The sequence below is a fragment of the Perissodus microlepis genome, chromosome 22 (assembly GCF_051167445.1).
Source record: "Perissodus microlepis isolate ML-2025 ecotype Zambia chromosome 22, ASM5116744v1, whole genome shotgun sequence".
In the NCBI taxonomy this organism is placed as follows: Eukaryota; Metazoa; Chordata; class Actinopteri; order Cichliformes; family Cichlidae; genus Perissodus; species Perissodus microlepis.
In genome coordinates this window covers 31,648,726-31,665,264 of record NC_140481.1, presented here as the reverse complement: position 1 = coordinate 31,665,264, position 16,539 = coordinate 31,648,726, and the positions used below count along the sequence as shown (strand labels likewise).

The 16,539-nt window shown below is 40.1% G+C and overlaps 1 protein-coding gene across 1 annotated transcript in view; it reads left to right on the top strand.

The window, feature by feature from the left end:
* Nucleotides 1-16,539, top strand: part of LOC146363564 (venom phosphodiesterase CdcPDE) — a 50,135-nt gene that overhangs the window by 25,898 nt on the left and 7,698 nt on the right. Inside the window, exons 19-22 of the mRNA XM_084918987.1 lie at nucleotides 1,568-1,613; nucleotides 2,097-2,251; nucleotides 3,817-3,952; nucleotides 14,838-14,915. Coding sequence (XP_084775113.1) covers nucleotides 1,568-1,613; nucleotides 2,097-2,251; nucleotides 3,817-3,952; nucleotides 14,838-14,915 — 415 coding nt within the window. The remainder of the gene's footprint in view (nucleotides 1-1,567; nucleotides 1,614-2,096; nucleotides 2,252-3,816; nucleotides 3,953-14,837; nucleotides 14,916-16,539) is intronic.

Here is a 16,539-nt window from a genome sequence, read left to right as displayed (position 1 = left end):
TCAAATAACCGTCTGCTGTGACTAAAGGGAGGATTTCTGGATCAGCGATCAAACTAGAAGTCTTGCTGGACTCTCTCACCAGCTGAAACCTCAATGCTGCTGACTAAGCATCTGCAGCGCATATTTAAAAATAATAGCTTACCACAACTAAAAGCTGCTACTTTTTTGAAAGAGGTATGACAAATGTTTGGAAAAAGTAAGAAATGGAATCTCAGCAGTCATATGGTGGAAAAATCTTTGAGTTTTACAAGAAACCAGCAATGACAACATAGTCATGCTCTTCAAGTTTGGGTGGCAAGGCAGCTCTAGTCACCGAGTAAAGATGTGCTTTCAGACAGGATTTAAAAATGTCAAGTGTTGGAGAGATCCTGCTTTGAAGAGGCAGACTGCTCCAAAGTTTAGCCAAAGGTCCGTTCTCCTCTGTTTCAGTCTGCTTCTAGGAACAACCACAAGCAATTTATCAGCTGACCTGGGAGTTGTACTTGGAGTATTTTTTGTTAAAAGATCAGAGAGGTACGAAGGAGCTGATCCATTTAAAGACTTATGTGGCTGTTAAGAGTCGGGCTGCAGCATTCTGAACAAGCTGAAGACGAAAGATCACAGCCTGGCTGATACCAAAATAAAGACTATTACAGTAAGGGCCCTGAGCTGGAAGAAGCTGGCTTATCAACAGATCGACATGTCCATCACAAAGATATTAACAATGTCTAAGGGCTGCGATTTGTAACTGCCAGTGGCTCAGTGTACTGATATTCGTGGTAGCTGTAGCTCAGATGGTAGAGCAGGTCACCAACTGGAAGGCTGGTGCTTTGAGCCCAGTCTGCTCCAGTCTGCAAATATCCTTAGATAGGAAACACTTAGAAACAGGGTAGAAAAAAAGTGCTTGTGCGAATGTACAAATTGTGTAAAGTGCTTTGAGTGGTCAGAGCAGAAACACATTATATAAGAACCAATCCCTTTACCACTACTATCTTTGAATCTTTGTTTCACCTTCCAATCATGTCAAAGTAGAAAAAAGTGTAGCAGCATTACAGGTTGGGGGAGCAGGCTGAGGGTCGCAGATGCCAACAGACTTAATAAACTAATGCGTAAGGCCAGTAATGTTGTGGGGATGGAGCTGGACTCCCTCAAGGTGGTGTCGGAGACGCGGATGCTGTCCAAGATAAAGACAATGTTGGATAACACCTCCCACCCACTCCATGACATGCTGGTCAGTCACAGGAGCTCGTTCAGTGAGAGACTGAGATTACCGAAAAGCACCACTGAACGACACAGGAAATCTTTCCTGCCTGTGGACATCTCCCTGTACAACGCATCCACTTAACACACTGGTTACTGCTACAACTACACGTTTCTTTCCAGCTATTTATTAATGAGTGACTTATGTATATATATATATGTATATATTGTACTATTCTTAGTTAGCGTATTGTCTGTCTTGTCTTAATGTTGGTTTATGTTGGTTTGTAATGGAGCACTGTAACAAAGAAATAATTTCCCCCAGGGATCAATAAAGTATTCTGATTCTGATTCTGATAGACTAAAGGAAAATGTTGTCTTCCCTCAGGTTGAACCTGATATCAACAAACGGCTGAATCTGAGTGCAGAGGAGGGTGAGACATTTCTACTCGCTCCCGACTCCACGATTCTCTTCTATTCTCTACTTTAAACATCTTTTTTTCTGGATTTTTGATTTACGTGACAATTTTTTTTAAAGGGAGATCTGATCAAACTAATCACATTGGCATGTTTTTCTTGCATGCTCTTTCAAAAATGCCTCCACATTTTCTGCCTTGTTAAATTTCCATGCATCTCAATGCTGCCTGTGAAGGTTCTCGGTCACCCAGGTCATCATAGTCTAAAGAGCTTGGTAAGAAAAGCTCCTGGACTGGGTGTTTCTTGAAAATGTAAAGGACTTAAAGAAGTCCAGGAGCTTTTCTTACCAAGCTCTTTAATTTAAATTCTGATTTCTCAAAAAACAAAATCCCCTAACTGACTGGAAAAGCATAAACACACAATCTTAATGAAAATGCTCTTACTGGTGGGGACATCATGAAGACAATTATTCTAAAAAAGAGAGGGCATTTCTTTTTCAGCATCCGCTGCAGAAAAGAAGCACGCGCTTTTTGGTCGACCCCGGATGCTGCAACCTGACCAAAGTTATTGCATCCTCTACCAGGAGGGATTCATCAGCGCCTATAGCCACAAAGCCCTGATGCCCCTGTGGAGCTCTTTCACCATCGACAAGCCTGTAAGTCCATTGACTGGTGATAAGATGTAATGTTTTGGGTTGTTTTTTGGGGAGGAGGGTAGTTATCTAATTACAAGTTTTGGCTTCAGATTGATATAAAAGTTCAATGTGAAGACACATAGATAATCAGTAGCTCTATAAAACTCCATCGCTCTTTGAAAATTCTTATATGACAAAAAAGAATTACTGACTCACAGTGAATAAGATTTATGCAGTTTCCACATGAATCATGGATGGTGTGAACGTATGAGGAACTTGCAGCATTTAAAATTTCTGACTCATTCCAAGGGGGGGTTTAGAGGAAATGTGTCTGATTATTGTTTCCATCTATTCACTCTTGTAGAATGAAAATCTGGATACACTCACTATTTTATAATTGTGATTATTTTAGGATGAGATTTTAGCTGATGTTTCTAAAATGTGAAACCGCCCTAAATTAAATATTTAATATTTTAATGTGTGAACTATTGAATAGTTAGTTATGAACAAGTGCTAAGTGCACACTAGTCCTCTAAAGACATCCAAATTTAATGATGTATTTACCATCTCAACACATAATTTGGCGGGTAGTTATTTATTAGTTGTTACGGCAATAATCATCACAGTCTTGACCTATCAGGTCATAAGCTGTGAATCACGTTGTTAAGTGTTACTGCTTGTTTTGTTTGGGCATATTTCTGACCTTAAACCAAAAAGGGCAAAGACACATGTATAAAGATCTAAATGCATTTAAAATATGAAGTCAACTAATGCAATATTCAAGAAACATGATATCACTGCAGTTACATAATTGTAACCAATAACAGATGCAGAGGTGCCTTTTTGGCATCTCTTAGAAATACAGACTGCTACAACAATATACACTATATAAACGATACATGATGTATAATGTAAACAGAAAATTAAAAAGTGATCTAATAACAGAGAGAAATATTTCATTATTTTAATGATAATGATGCACAGATTTTGTCACCTTAAAAGTGATGATTTAAACAACAGTAGAAATGCAGCGTGGATGAAGTTTGGCTAATGATCTTCCACTCGGACTGTTCAAACATGAAGCGTTGGATTTCTTCCTACCACACACACACACACACACACTGTGTTTTCGTATCTTTGTGGAGACATCTAATTGACATAATGCTTTCCCTAGTTCAGGGGTCTCGAACTCCAGGCCTCGAGAGCCGCTGTCCTGCAGGTTTTAGATGTGTCCTTGAGCCAACACAGCTGATTTAAATGGCTAAATTAGCTCCTCAACATGTCTTGAAGAGACGCTGCTCCTTCTGTGTGAACCCTAGCATGCACAAGTTGAAAAACTGGCAAAGTAAAACCCTCACAATTTACATAAATTTAAAATACATTTTCCTCAAATAGAACTGTGGGTCACTTTGTGGTTGTACTCCCTGTGCTTGGTTTGCTATAAAAGACTGAAGCAGCAAAGTGTTTGTGATAGCCAGTTTTTAGACATGATTTTTATTTTTCCTTTGGCAGAAATATTTGAAAATAACTGTTAATGAAATGAAATTGTAATTGAAATGACTAAAGCATGTTTCATATTCTTGTAGAATAACCTGGACCCGTTGCCTCCAGTCACACCAGGTTGTTTGCGGGCTGATGTGAGAATTTCAGCATCTCAGAGTCCCAGATGTGATCAGTATACTGCTGCTGGAAACCTGCATTCAGCCTTTTTGTACCCACCCAGTACGTATCCATCCTCACATAAATCCAAACTGACACAACAACCACGCTAACTGACCTCCAGTCAACCTGGAGTCAGCGTTAAGCGACCACATGAGTACTCAATCACTACCACAGTAATGTTCTGTCTAAACATTTTCTAATAGATTATAATAAGATGGGCATTTCCATAGCAGTAACACTCTTTCCAGACTCCCCCACACATCATTCCCCAAAAATGTGTCTATAAACCATTTTTCAAACTCGTCTAAACTTGGACACAATGATCAAGCACACACTGACATCAAGAGTGAGTCAGTGTTTGGACACTGACACTACAGATCCAGGCAAGTAATCCTGATAGCAATACTCAATACAATACTTTTAATTTTTTGTAAGAGCATGTAACCATGGAAACAACATTAGAATCTGGATCCTGTTCTACAAACCAGGTTCAACAAAGTCTGAGTCTAACCTTAAACCTTGAGCTGATTAACTCAACTCAAGGTTTAAGAATTCGGGGGTGGGGGTGGGGGGGTTACTGGAAAGGCTGACACAGTGCTCACCATGAGTGGTGACTGAAACCAACAACAATGAGGTCTACAAACCATTTTAGCGCTGGACTGAGAAATGTGTCACCGTGCTGTGACGTGCAGACGAAAGCAACTGTGGAATATACAAGTTAAGCGTTTATAGGACACTCATTAAAACAATGCAAATTCTAAATTATTATGGGAGCAGCACTTTACCCGTGTGACTTTTTCTAAATGTTTCATTTTATTTAGGCGCCATATTTGGTTCTTCGCCCATTTAGGGTTTATGTTTTTGTAAGTGTGTGCATATTAGAAGTATATTTAAAAAAAATAGGAAAAACACAAACTTTCACAAACATTTATGAATTGTTACTGACACTGTTACATTTCTGACACTGGCACAAATATAATACATTGTGTGTAACATTGTGATAATGTCCAATAAGACCAAAACTGCAGAAATCTCGAGACGAGGAGTAAAACTCAAAAACGACTTTGCTTCAACTCACAAACAAATAATCCAAAACTACAACTCACAAGGAAAGACACAGCAAACACGACAAAGAACACAGAGACTCGGACAATATGTACACACCAGGTGATTGCGGAGACAGGAAACGCCAGGGAGCACGGCTGAATCTGACAAACAAGACTACAGGAAGCAAAAACTGAACATACGCATAGGCCTGTTCCAGGGGTCGGCAACCTGCGGCTCTTTAGTCCTTATAGTGTGGGAAAATAAATTAGAAGTAATTAGCTGAAGTGTATTTTATTTATGTTAGTTCTTTTTAACTTGTAGTTCTAAATTGGAAGATTATTGTGATTTTGAAATATAAAAATAAAATTATATTTTATTATTTTTCATCGCTCAAAATAAGCGTCACACTCGCGGAAGCCGGTGTACCCGCCGAAACGCCGTGCATTTATCGAGACTTTCAACCCCAGGTAGGTCAGTTATGGCTCTTTGGATCCACATTATGTCAGCAGCTGTTCTCCACCGTGAACTATGTTAAAAACAAACACCGCTCACGCCTCACAGACGACAGCTTACGGTCCTGCGTAAAGATGAAAGTGACTTCGTACAGCCCCGATTTACAGACGCTGTGCGCAGAGCCCCAGTGTCCCAGGCTCCTCCCTGAAAAGAGAGTGTCAATTGCATTAAGGGACCAGTTGATCAAATCCATAATTCTCTTTAGGCTTTAGAGAGCAAGAATGAGACAGAGGCTTTCTGAGGGTTAGAGATTTACAATAGTAAAACTGCTTTATAGTCATAAAACAAACAAATCTACATATTTTACAATTTCTAGTCTGAAAATGTCTAAAAATGCTTTAAACTGAATTACTATAAAGTGATATAGAAAACTGTGGCAATATCCAATATACTGTTGCTATGTTTGTGCTACATTTATGATGATGTATATTTTTTAAGAAATAACACGAGTAGATCTCACTAGATGCATTTGCTGTCTCTATAGTTTTTAGGCGAACTGGGTATATATCACCATTTTTATACAACAAATTTCACTCATTTCAGAAACCCAACAAAAACAATATTAATCTCAGCATTTAGAACAAATACTGAACTATACAAACCATCAACGTGTCTTTTAGACCCCATTCCCACAAAACTGTTCAAAGAAGTCCTGCCAATAATTAATGCTTCGATCTTAAATATGATCAACCTATCTCTAATAATCAGCTATGTACCACAGGCCTTCAAGCTGGCTGTAGTTAAACCTTTACTCAAAAAGCATCTCTAGACCCAGCAGTCTTAGCTAATTATAGGCCAATCTCCAACCTTCCTTTCATATCAAAAATCCTTGAAAGAGTAGTTGTCAAACAGCTAACAGATCATCTGCAGAGGAATGGCTTATTTGAAGAGTTTCAGTCAGGTTTCAGAGCTCATCACAGCACAGAAACAGCTTTAGTGAAGGTTACAAATGATCTTCTTATGGCCTCTGACAGTGGACTCATCTCTGTGCTTGTCCTGCTAGACCTCAGTGCAGCGTTCGATACTGTCGACCATAATATCCTATTAGAGCGATTAGAACATGCTGTAGGTATTACAGGGAGTTTTTCCTTCCCACTGTCTCCAAAGTGCTTATTGTAGGGTCTACCTTACAATATAAAGCACCTTGAGGCGACTGTTGTTGTGATTTGGTGCTGTATAAACAATATTGAATTGAATATAATTCAGGGTTTCATCAACTTACCACAGTTTTGATGTAATGAGCACAAGTATGGGAGTAGATGGGAGTGAAAAACACAATTTTCCAAATTTTGGAAGTGCAGTGTCCAATGATAGTTTACTCTGCTGTTACACCAGTAACATTGATCATACAAGTGGTCAATTTAAATGTAAAAATTAAGAGAAAGACACAAAATTCTGCAAATTAGTGTGATCGCACATGTGCTATCATGCTGCAAAGATCATACGAATGAGGAAGAAAGATTGAATCAGTTTGTGGGTGGACAGAGAGGAACTCAACATATATTAAGAAAACCTGTTTAACAGACTCTCTTACCAAAGTAACCCACGTATACTTTATAATAGTTCTCGATACAATGTAGCTATGGCTCAGGAGGCAGAGCCCTAACAAGCTGAATACGAATGAGATGGTTGGTGGTTCCAGTGTCCGTATCAAAGTATCATTGGCCAAGATAGTGAAGTTGTTCTCAGTAATTTTTGAGGTTATTTAATATAAAAAAAGGACACTGTACTCATAAATGTAGACTGAATATTGCAGTCACATCTTCCAACAACTTGATGCACCTTCATTCTCAAGGAGGAGGCATCAGACCTATGTTTTATCATCGGGGAAGGAAAACCCAGAGGATAGAGACAGCACTCACCTGCTAACACATGAAAATGTGTATAAACATGCTTGTTTATTCACGATATTGTCAGAATTACTTATTGTCACGAGGTTAGACATGTGACCCTCCCATTTCCAGACGGTTGAAATAAGCTGGTTTGACAACAACAGCTGGTTAAAAGCCAACATTATGCCAGCTAATGCTATGTTCTAAAACCCACACGTTCGCTCTGATAAACAGTCTGATTACATTCTCACATCCTGTGAGAGTCTGTTCTAAGAAGGTTGAAGTGGATCTAATGTGGGGTAACAGTAAAACTGAATGGTTGTTTGATTCTCTCTGTTGGCCCTGCAACAGACTCAGGGTCACTTGTCTGCTGCCTCTCACCAGATCCTCCTGAGAATCAAGGAAAAAATAAAATTTCCATTGAACTTTTTTGTGATTTCCTTCCTCTTTGGAGATTAAAGAGGCCACCCAAACACATGAGATATCAATGGAGAGCCAGGATATCCTCTATTTAGTACTTGGTAGGGTGGCCCAAATAAGTCAAAAGACGTAGACCAAAAACAAATGTCCATTACACAGGACATAAATGAATAGGCTGCTTCTCAGGAGGATATGACAGCTAGGATAGGCTCTAAAACAGGAAGCCAGTAAAGCATGCAAACCCAGCACGAACTGGAGGAAAACAGGCTGATGAAGCAAGAGGGAGACATTTAGAGAAATAATTTTTTGTCTGGTCTTACTTCCACATACCAACCAGATGTACTTCTCTGTCCAGCTGAGTGTAGCAGGAAGAGGTCATTGTTTATCTCATGAATTTCAGGCAAACAGTATCTGATACGATGTGTGAGAACTTGGTACAGCTGCAGCGAATTAATAATTGTTTAACAGCTCCGACAATGGCAGAGACTGTCACTCGGCCATCCTTATCATCATTCTCTGCAGGCCAGGGGAATAGCTCAAAGTGTTTTAGTCGAGTGATGAAAGATGCAGATCTGAATCAGGTGTTTTGTTCTTAATGTTTGCACAAAAGATCTGCATCACTGGCATCAGAAACATATTCACCAATATATTTAGTGAAATGTGAAACTTTACATTTAGAGTTTCCAATATGTTTAGACTCATTTTCCTCTCCTTTGCCCAGAGTTTGGTTGCATGCAGGTAAGCAGTCAATGCAGAGCTGTCATTCTTCAGGACACTGAACTATTTACAGTACAGCAAAAACTCCAAATGCCAACAAACTTTATTAGAAATGATAACAAAAAGAGCTGAAACAATGAAATGGAACTATTGAAGTGCTTTAGCTTTCTTGTTTTGTTCTAATTGGCCCAAGAACACAGTCCACAAACGTTAGTTAGGTCATTATGTGGCCTTCACAAATAGACAGAACAACAACCAGACACTGGCTTCAGTGGAAACTACATGAGTCATCCGTTTCCTGAGCCAGATGCGTTGACTCCTGTAAAACAGTGGTTTTCAAACTTTTCACAATGAGTACCACCTCATAAAATATATGGCTCTCGAAGTACCACCCTTATGGCGGACATTAAAGTACAGTAGTATAGGCCTATTTAACACCATATACAGTTTACACAAGACAATTTTCTTATATAAATGTTATTTATTTTAACTGTCATAAACAGGATGTGACATGTGATAATAATAACACCTGTACACAGGGTTCAGTGCTAGGACCAATTCTGTTTACATTATACATGCTTCCCTTAGGCAGCATCATTAGAAGACATAGCATACATTTTCACTGCTATGCAGATGACACCCAGCTCTATCTGTCCATGAAGCCAGATAACACACACCAATTAGTTAAACTGCAGGAATGTCTTAAAGACATAAAGACCTGGATGGCCGCTAACTTTCTGCTTCTTCATTCAGATAAAACTGAGGTTATTGTACTCGGCCCTGAAAATCTTAGAAATATGGTATCTAACCAGATTCATACTCTGGATGGCATTACCTTGGCCTCCAGTAATGCTGTGAGGAACCTTGGACTCATTTTTGACCAGGACATGTCCTTCAACGCACATATTAAACAAATATGTAAGACTGCTTTCTTCCATTTGCGCAACATCTCTAAAATTAGAAATATCCTGTCTCAGAGTGACGCTGAAAAACTAGTTCATGCATTTATTACTTCCAGGCTGGACGACTGTAATTCATTATTATTAGGATGTCCAAAAAACTCACTGAAAAGCCTTCAGCTAATCCAAAATGCTGCAGCAAGAGTCCTGACAGGGACTAGAAGGAGAGAGCATATTTCTCCTGTTTTGGCTTCCCTTCATTGGCTTCCTGTTAAATCCAGAATTGAATTCAAAATCCTGCTCCTCACATACAAGGTCTTAAATAATCAGGCCCCATCTTATCTTAATGACCTTGTAGTACCATATCACCCTATTAGAGCACTTCGCTCTCGCTCTGCAGGCCTACTTGTTGTTCCTAGAGTATTTAAAAGTAGAATGGGAGGCAGAGCCTTCAGTTTTCAGGCCCCTCTTCTGTGGAACCAGCTTCCAGTTTGGATTCGGGAGACAGAAACTATCTCTACTTTTAAGATTAGGCTTCAAACTTTCCTTTTTGCTAAAGCATATAGTTAGGGCTGGACCAGGTGACCCTGAATCCTCCCTTAGTCATGCTGCAATAGACGTAGGCTGCCGGGGGATTCCCATGATGCATTGAGTTTTTCCTTTCCAGTCACCTTTCTCACTCACTATGTATTAATAGACCTCTCTGCATTGAATCATATCTGTTATTAACCTCTGTCTCTCTTCCACAGCATGTCTTTTATCCTGTCTTCCTTCTCTCACCCCAACCGGTCGCAGCAGATGGCCGCCCCTCCCTGAGCCTGGTTCTGCCGGAGGTTTCTTCCTGTTAAAAGGGAGTTTTTCCTTCCCACTGTCGCCAAAGTGCTGCTCATAGGGGGTCATATGATTGTTGGGTTTTTCTCTGTATCTATGAAGCGCCTTGAGGCGACTTTTGTTGTGATTTGGCGCTATATAAATAAAATTGAATTGAATTGAATTGAATTGAATTGAATTGAATTGTACTGCATTAAAACATTCACAGCAGGTGGGATATCCGGTCTTTAAGTGATGACCTGATGAACCCTGCTTCTGGGTCCAAACTACTCTGCGTTTATCAGGGTTGTTGTCTTTTTAACATGTTTTAATACTTTGTATCTTGCTCTATTTAATCTGAACAAGTACCTAAAAAAAGTCAGTGATCCCTGTCGGCCTCTCGGTTTTTATTACCACCGTTCATTTTAAAACTCAGTTTGAAACCCTTACGCTGTAACTCCAGCCCAGCCCATGCAGCAGTATATTAATGACTAACCTCGTATTGTGGATGGATTTTCTCAGTTGTTCTCCTGACTGAAGTTTGGTCCGTTTACAGCATCCTGCCATGCGACTGTATTTGTCCCTAACCATCGGGAACCCTCATGTTAACTTTTAGTGGAAAAAAGTTAGCGTTCATCCTCCAGCTTCACTGTGTTTATATTATGCTAACATAGCTGTGTAGCTAGCCACCATGTAGCACATCATTATATAGCAGCTAGTCCAACTTCAGTAACCCTACAAACGTCACTGCTGTTTAGTTTTCTGTCTTCATTTATGTTGGAAGTGATAGCAGAGCTGTACGTTTGAATTTTTCAGAAATCCCTCAATCAGAACATGCTATATTATTTAATCTTCAAAAAAAAATTGGAGACTTCCTGCAAACCACTAGAGGGAGCCCACGCACCACCAGCAGGGCTGGACTGGGACAAAAAATCGGCCCGGGCATTTTGACTAGAGACCGGCCCACCAAAAATGTGACGTGATTCAGGGGTAAAACCGCAAAGGATTCTGGGAACTTGTGGCAAGAGGTACTAGCGCATTCAGGCTTTCAGTTGAACTCAGTTACACAGCGATAAAAAGAAACACAAAAAAATGGCAAGAAGCTGTTGTATTATTAACTGCAATAGCCGGTGTTGTGCCAAAAACTGATTTCCGGTATTTGCCAAAAACTGATTGCTCGTATTTAAATTGCTATAAGTAACTTGTCGGGCTATAATATGTGAAACATATGTCAAATGCATCCCTCATGGATGACATAAAGTCATCTCTCCATCTCCATCTCTCTCTGCTGCTCTTCTGTCTCCTCTGTCACAGACTTCTCCACTTTTGATGATAAATCAGCCTGGTGCAACATGTAAGGATTGGCACAATTTGTTAAGATTTTGAGGAGTTTGAGAAACTAACCTTAAGCATAAAATAAAATTTACTATCAGTAACTTCATAGCACCCGCCCAGCAGTATATAAACTCCGTCATGCTAGCTAGTACGCAGTACCAGTTATTCTAAGCAACTGTAAAAAGTCAGCACAACGAAAACAAACTACAACTAAACTTGGTTTATATCTGACACAGATAGACAGCAGGTCATAACTTCTTACCTGAAGTTCAGTTCCTCTGCCACTATGACCGGCGGCCGCCTCGGGTCTCTCCTCCTCTTGCCTCCCTTTCCCTTATCCACCTGCTGGCCTCCACCACTTGCTGATGTTGCTAAATCTGTGGAAGCTATGCCATAGCTACCGCCAAACAATTCAGTTATTTTTACACATTTGGCAGCGTCTGCCTGAAGGGCTTGTTTCTTTTTGGCCCTAATTTTTTCTGCACCTCCTTTCCTTTTTCTGTTCTCCATTTTCTTTAGTTCGTCTATAAGATTGCTAAACAAGGGGGAGGGTGCATCCGACCTCCTCGGCTGTAATTGGTCCAGCCCAGAGTCGATCATGACCAATTGGCCAATCCAACACCTTTCAGTATTTATACCCTTCCAAAAAAAAAAAAAAATCGATCGGCCCATAAAAACAAAAAATCGCCAGCGGCCCACCGGGCAAATGCCCGGTATGCCCGATGGCCAGTCCAGCTATGACCAGTGTTGGGTAAGTTACTTTAAATTAGTAACTTAGTTACATTACTAGTTACTTCCATCAAAAGTAACTCAGTTACTTCAAGTTACTCGTTACTTTCAAAGTAACTAGTTACTAGGGAAAGTAACTTTGGTTTCACTCAGACTTCTCTTGTTAATGTGTTGCTAACTGGATACCCAGCAAGAGTGCCAGTCTTCTAGCTTGCTTACTTGCCACAAGTGCACTGTGCCACCTACCAAAGAAAAAAACAATGTGCATATTTCCACGAGAGAAATCCCACGCCTGGACCGTCGTTGACCGCCGCCATGATTCTAGCCTACGTTACAGCGTCGTGTGTGCTTTTTACATCCAACACAAAAACTGCAGTCGTGGTGCTTTTGATTGTACTCAGAACTCAGAAATTCTGCCTTCTGAATAGGAAGATGTAGGTAACACCAGACTGCAGATGAGTTGCATACAGGGCTGGACTGGGACAAAAAATCATCCCGGGCATTTTGACTATAGACCGGCCCACCATTATAGGAAAAATCATAAAGCCTTTGAATGAAAATAAACACTGTTGTGACAGTGATGTACACTGTCTTGATGGTATATATGTATCAATCTATCAATCGTTTGTTGTAAGACTCAGATAATTATTTATTAAAAACGAGACATTTTAAATGAGAATAAAAAAGTATTTCTTTGTGCCCCCCTTTCCCTGTTAATGCCCTACCTGCCCCCCTGGCAAAACTTTGCTAGACCCGCCCCCTTAACAGTTACCAGCTGTCAGCTACACAGAAAGGATCCTGGTGTTATTTATCTCTCAGAAACAGTTCATAACTTCCCTTCAACTCATTCCTGTCACCTAAAAGGTAAACCTGTTTCTCCATCACCTGCTCAGCTCTGATGATTCAGTAACGACATCTCCTGGTTTCATCTTCATGTTTCCCTCTCACCACATATCCAAACCGATATCATGACCAGCAGCTTTACAGCTGTGGCTCCAGCAAACATCAGCTGATACTAGAAAGTAATATTAAATAAATTCTAACAACAGCTGATCAAGCTTAAACGTGCTGCTGTTGTTTAACGTGACATCCGGTGGTTTCCTCTTTCTGGCGCAAAGTGGGCGATAAATAAACAAGAGAGAAAAGCCGATCAGCTGATCATTGATCAGTTTCATGATTAAAGTAGCAACAGGAGAGGGAGGGGAGAGAATGAGAGAAGAAGAGGCAGCTGTGCAGCATAAAGACAGAATAACTCCAGCTTTGTGTCTTTTTCATTGTAGCTGAAGTCCGGGACAAACTGTTCCTTTTCACCTCAATACGAAACACGTAATATTTTCTCTGAATATGAGACGATTCCGTTTTTTAGGGAACGGTTGGCAACTCTAATAATTAACCTTATGAACAAAATAAAGTTCAACATCAGTAACATAGCACCACCCAGCTGTATAGAAACTCCGTCATGCTAGCTAGTAGCAGTACGGAAAAGTCAGCACAACGAAAATAAACTCCACCTAAACTTGGTTCATATCTGACCCAGATGGACTGCAGGTCATAACTTCTTACCTGAAGTTCAGTTCACCTGACACTCGGACGGGCGGCCGCTTCGGGTCTCTCCTCCTGCCTCCCCTTTCTCTCATCCACCTGCTGGCCTCCACCACTTGCTAATGTTACTGAATCTGTGGAAGCTCCGCGATGCCTCCACACGAAGTAACGAATAACGAGCCTATCTAAATCCCAGTAACGAGTAACGCGTTCCTGATTTTGGGATAATAACTAGTTACCGTGCTCGTTACCACAATAATAACGTAGTTACTGTAACACATTACTTAATAACGCGTTAGTCCCAACACTGGCTATGACCACCAGTGGTACACGTACCACAGTTTGAAAAACCACTGCTGTAAAATATCAATAAATGCTGGCAGAGAAAATGCATTGGGTGAATTATAGAAGCATGAAACCTCAAACATTTGCAGGGTAAACAGTTTTTTGTTTTTCAGTCAGATTTAGTGACTCAGTTTGAAACTTCCTTTGAACAAAGAATATTTTGCAAACTCAGAAGGAGCAAAAGAAGTCAGAAAATCAATGAAAAATAATAATGCCTCCATAAACATGCATTAGCAGATGTGGCTGCTTTGCAACAACATGGTGGCTGTAGTGAAGTGCAATTCAGCAAAGTACCAAAATGCAGCCTGGTTCCAGCTGTAAGCATCCTTTATTCTACTGAGCTGTGAGTGAGGGTGGGTAGCGCCTGCATGTGTAGGCTTGCCACTCCAATCTGTTAAAATCACTTTAAAAACATTGTTTTCTCCCCAAAATGTCATATTCTACTTCTAATGTACACAGGAAAGCTTAAGATGATCACGATTTCACTGTTTGGTAAACATGATAATTCATGTTATTACAGAAAGGCAAGTAAAATATTAAGAACACTTACCTACATCTTCTGAAATTTGGTAGTTGTGTGAAGCTAGTGAACCTCATGTTGTTTTACATGCAGGGGTAGGACAACCATCATCATTACTGCAACAGAATTTCTCCAGGGATTCCTATTGAAGACTGTCTGAATTATGTCTGATGTGGTACTGCCTCTCACCTTCTGTTACCCTCTAAAAGTCCTTATTTCCTTTTGTGTTTTTGCAGATCTTAACACAACGGCGAACCAGCAGTATGATGCTTTACTGATGAGTAATGTGGTACCAATGTACCCCGAGTTTAAGAGTAAGTGCAACATTAAATGTTACTGAAAAAGCTGTAATGCACAATAATATTGGAGGTTGTAAAGAAAATGTGGCTGTGAAAAAACAACAACAAAACAACTTTATTGCTGAACATAAAATTATTGCGACAAAGCACTCTGTTACTTTTATTATTGTTCAGCTCATTCTCCAAAAACTCCCTGTTGTTTCAGGAACAAAAACACAGTCTTTAAAGTCTTTGGAGTTGGAAACCAAAGTCTCTGCTTTAATCTCTTCTGCCTCGTAGAGAGCACGAGAGAAACAATTCTTTTCATTCAGCCTTTAACGAGATCTTGTGTAGCTGCACATGAAGTCCTGGAAATCAATAAAAATCTTCTAAGAGGACAGACAAACAGAGTGTAGACTGTATGGGGTCACAGCTGGGGATCATTACAGATGATGGATGCCAAGGAACAGAACTATGCACAAGTTACAAGGAAGAAAGGGAACACTGAAACACAAACTTGACACAAAGACATGAAAATAGCACGCAGCGACAACAGACAGTAACGGAATACATGTACCGGTGTTACATAATTACATACAAAATATGAGTAACTGAAACCGTTACAGTTACCATGGTAATATTCATATGTTCGGCTATGTCCTCTCTATTTTTGGTAATTCCACGCTGGTGGAAACCCAAACAAAACACGAATAATCTAGTTGGTATTGGTACGGCGAGTAGCCTTCAGTAATAGTAATAAATCACACAGCAATAGTACATTCATGTGCTCGTAAAAAGCATGATAATATATTAAGTAATACATTACAAAATACATTTTTGGGCATATATTCTGTAATCTGTAGTGGAATACATTTTAAAGTAACCTTCCCAACATTGCAGACACGGACATACGGCTGAGGTAACAAATACACATTACATAAAACCAAGACCCTTGGAAACATCTAGAATATAAACAGAGTAAATTAACTTAGAATACGAGCCGACTGCTGGAGGAAGTAATAATGACAAAGGTGTCATGGTCCAGGGTCGGTGACCAAGCGTTTTGAGTTTATTGTTGTTATTTTCTAGTTTCTTCTGATTTTGTATTTGTTGTTGGGTTTGGTTCTGGTGTTCAGTGTTTTTATTATCCCACCTGTGTTCTTTCCCCTCGTGGACTTTGCGTCCCTGAGTTTGTGTTTGTAAAACAGTTTGAGTTTCCTGTTTTACTTTGAAGGTCTGCGTCCCGTCGTGTTTAATTAGGTTCAGCTGTGTTCCCCTCTGGTGTGTCGTTCCCTCATTACCTTGTGTGTATTTATAGTGTGTGCCTGCCTGTGTTCCTTGTCGCGTCGTCTGTGTAACCTGGTGTAATTTCTGCGTCTCTCTGCCATTTTTGCTCCTCATGCCGTGTGTGGTTTCAGGTTCTTTAGTTTTCCCCAGTTTAGGTTTTGTTCTGCCCTTTCTGCTTTTGTACTCTGCTTTCACTACAAATAAACGCTCGCTCGCACCCCAGCCAGTACCTGCATTTTGAATCCTTTTCTCACCGCACCACACGACTGCTGCCCCAGCCGTGACAAAAGGAAAATAGCAATCTTAAAATATTTCCAAAGAAACCCCAGACAAAGACTTAAGTCATTCAAAAACAAATCAATAAACAAAGAAA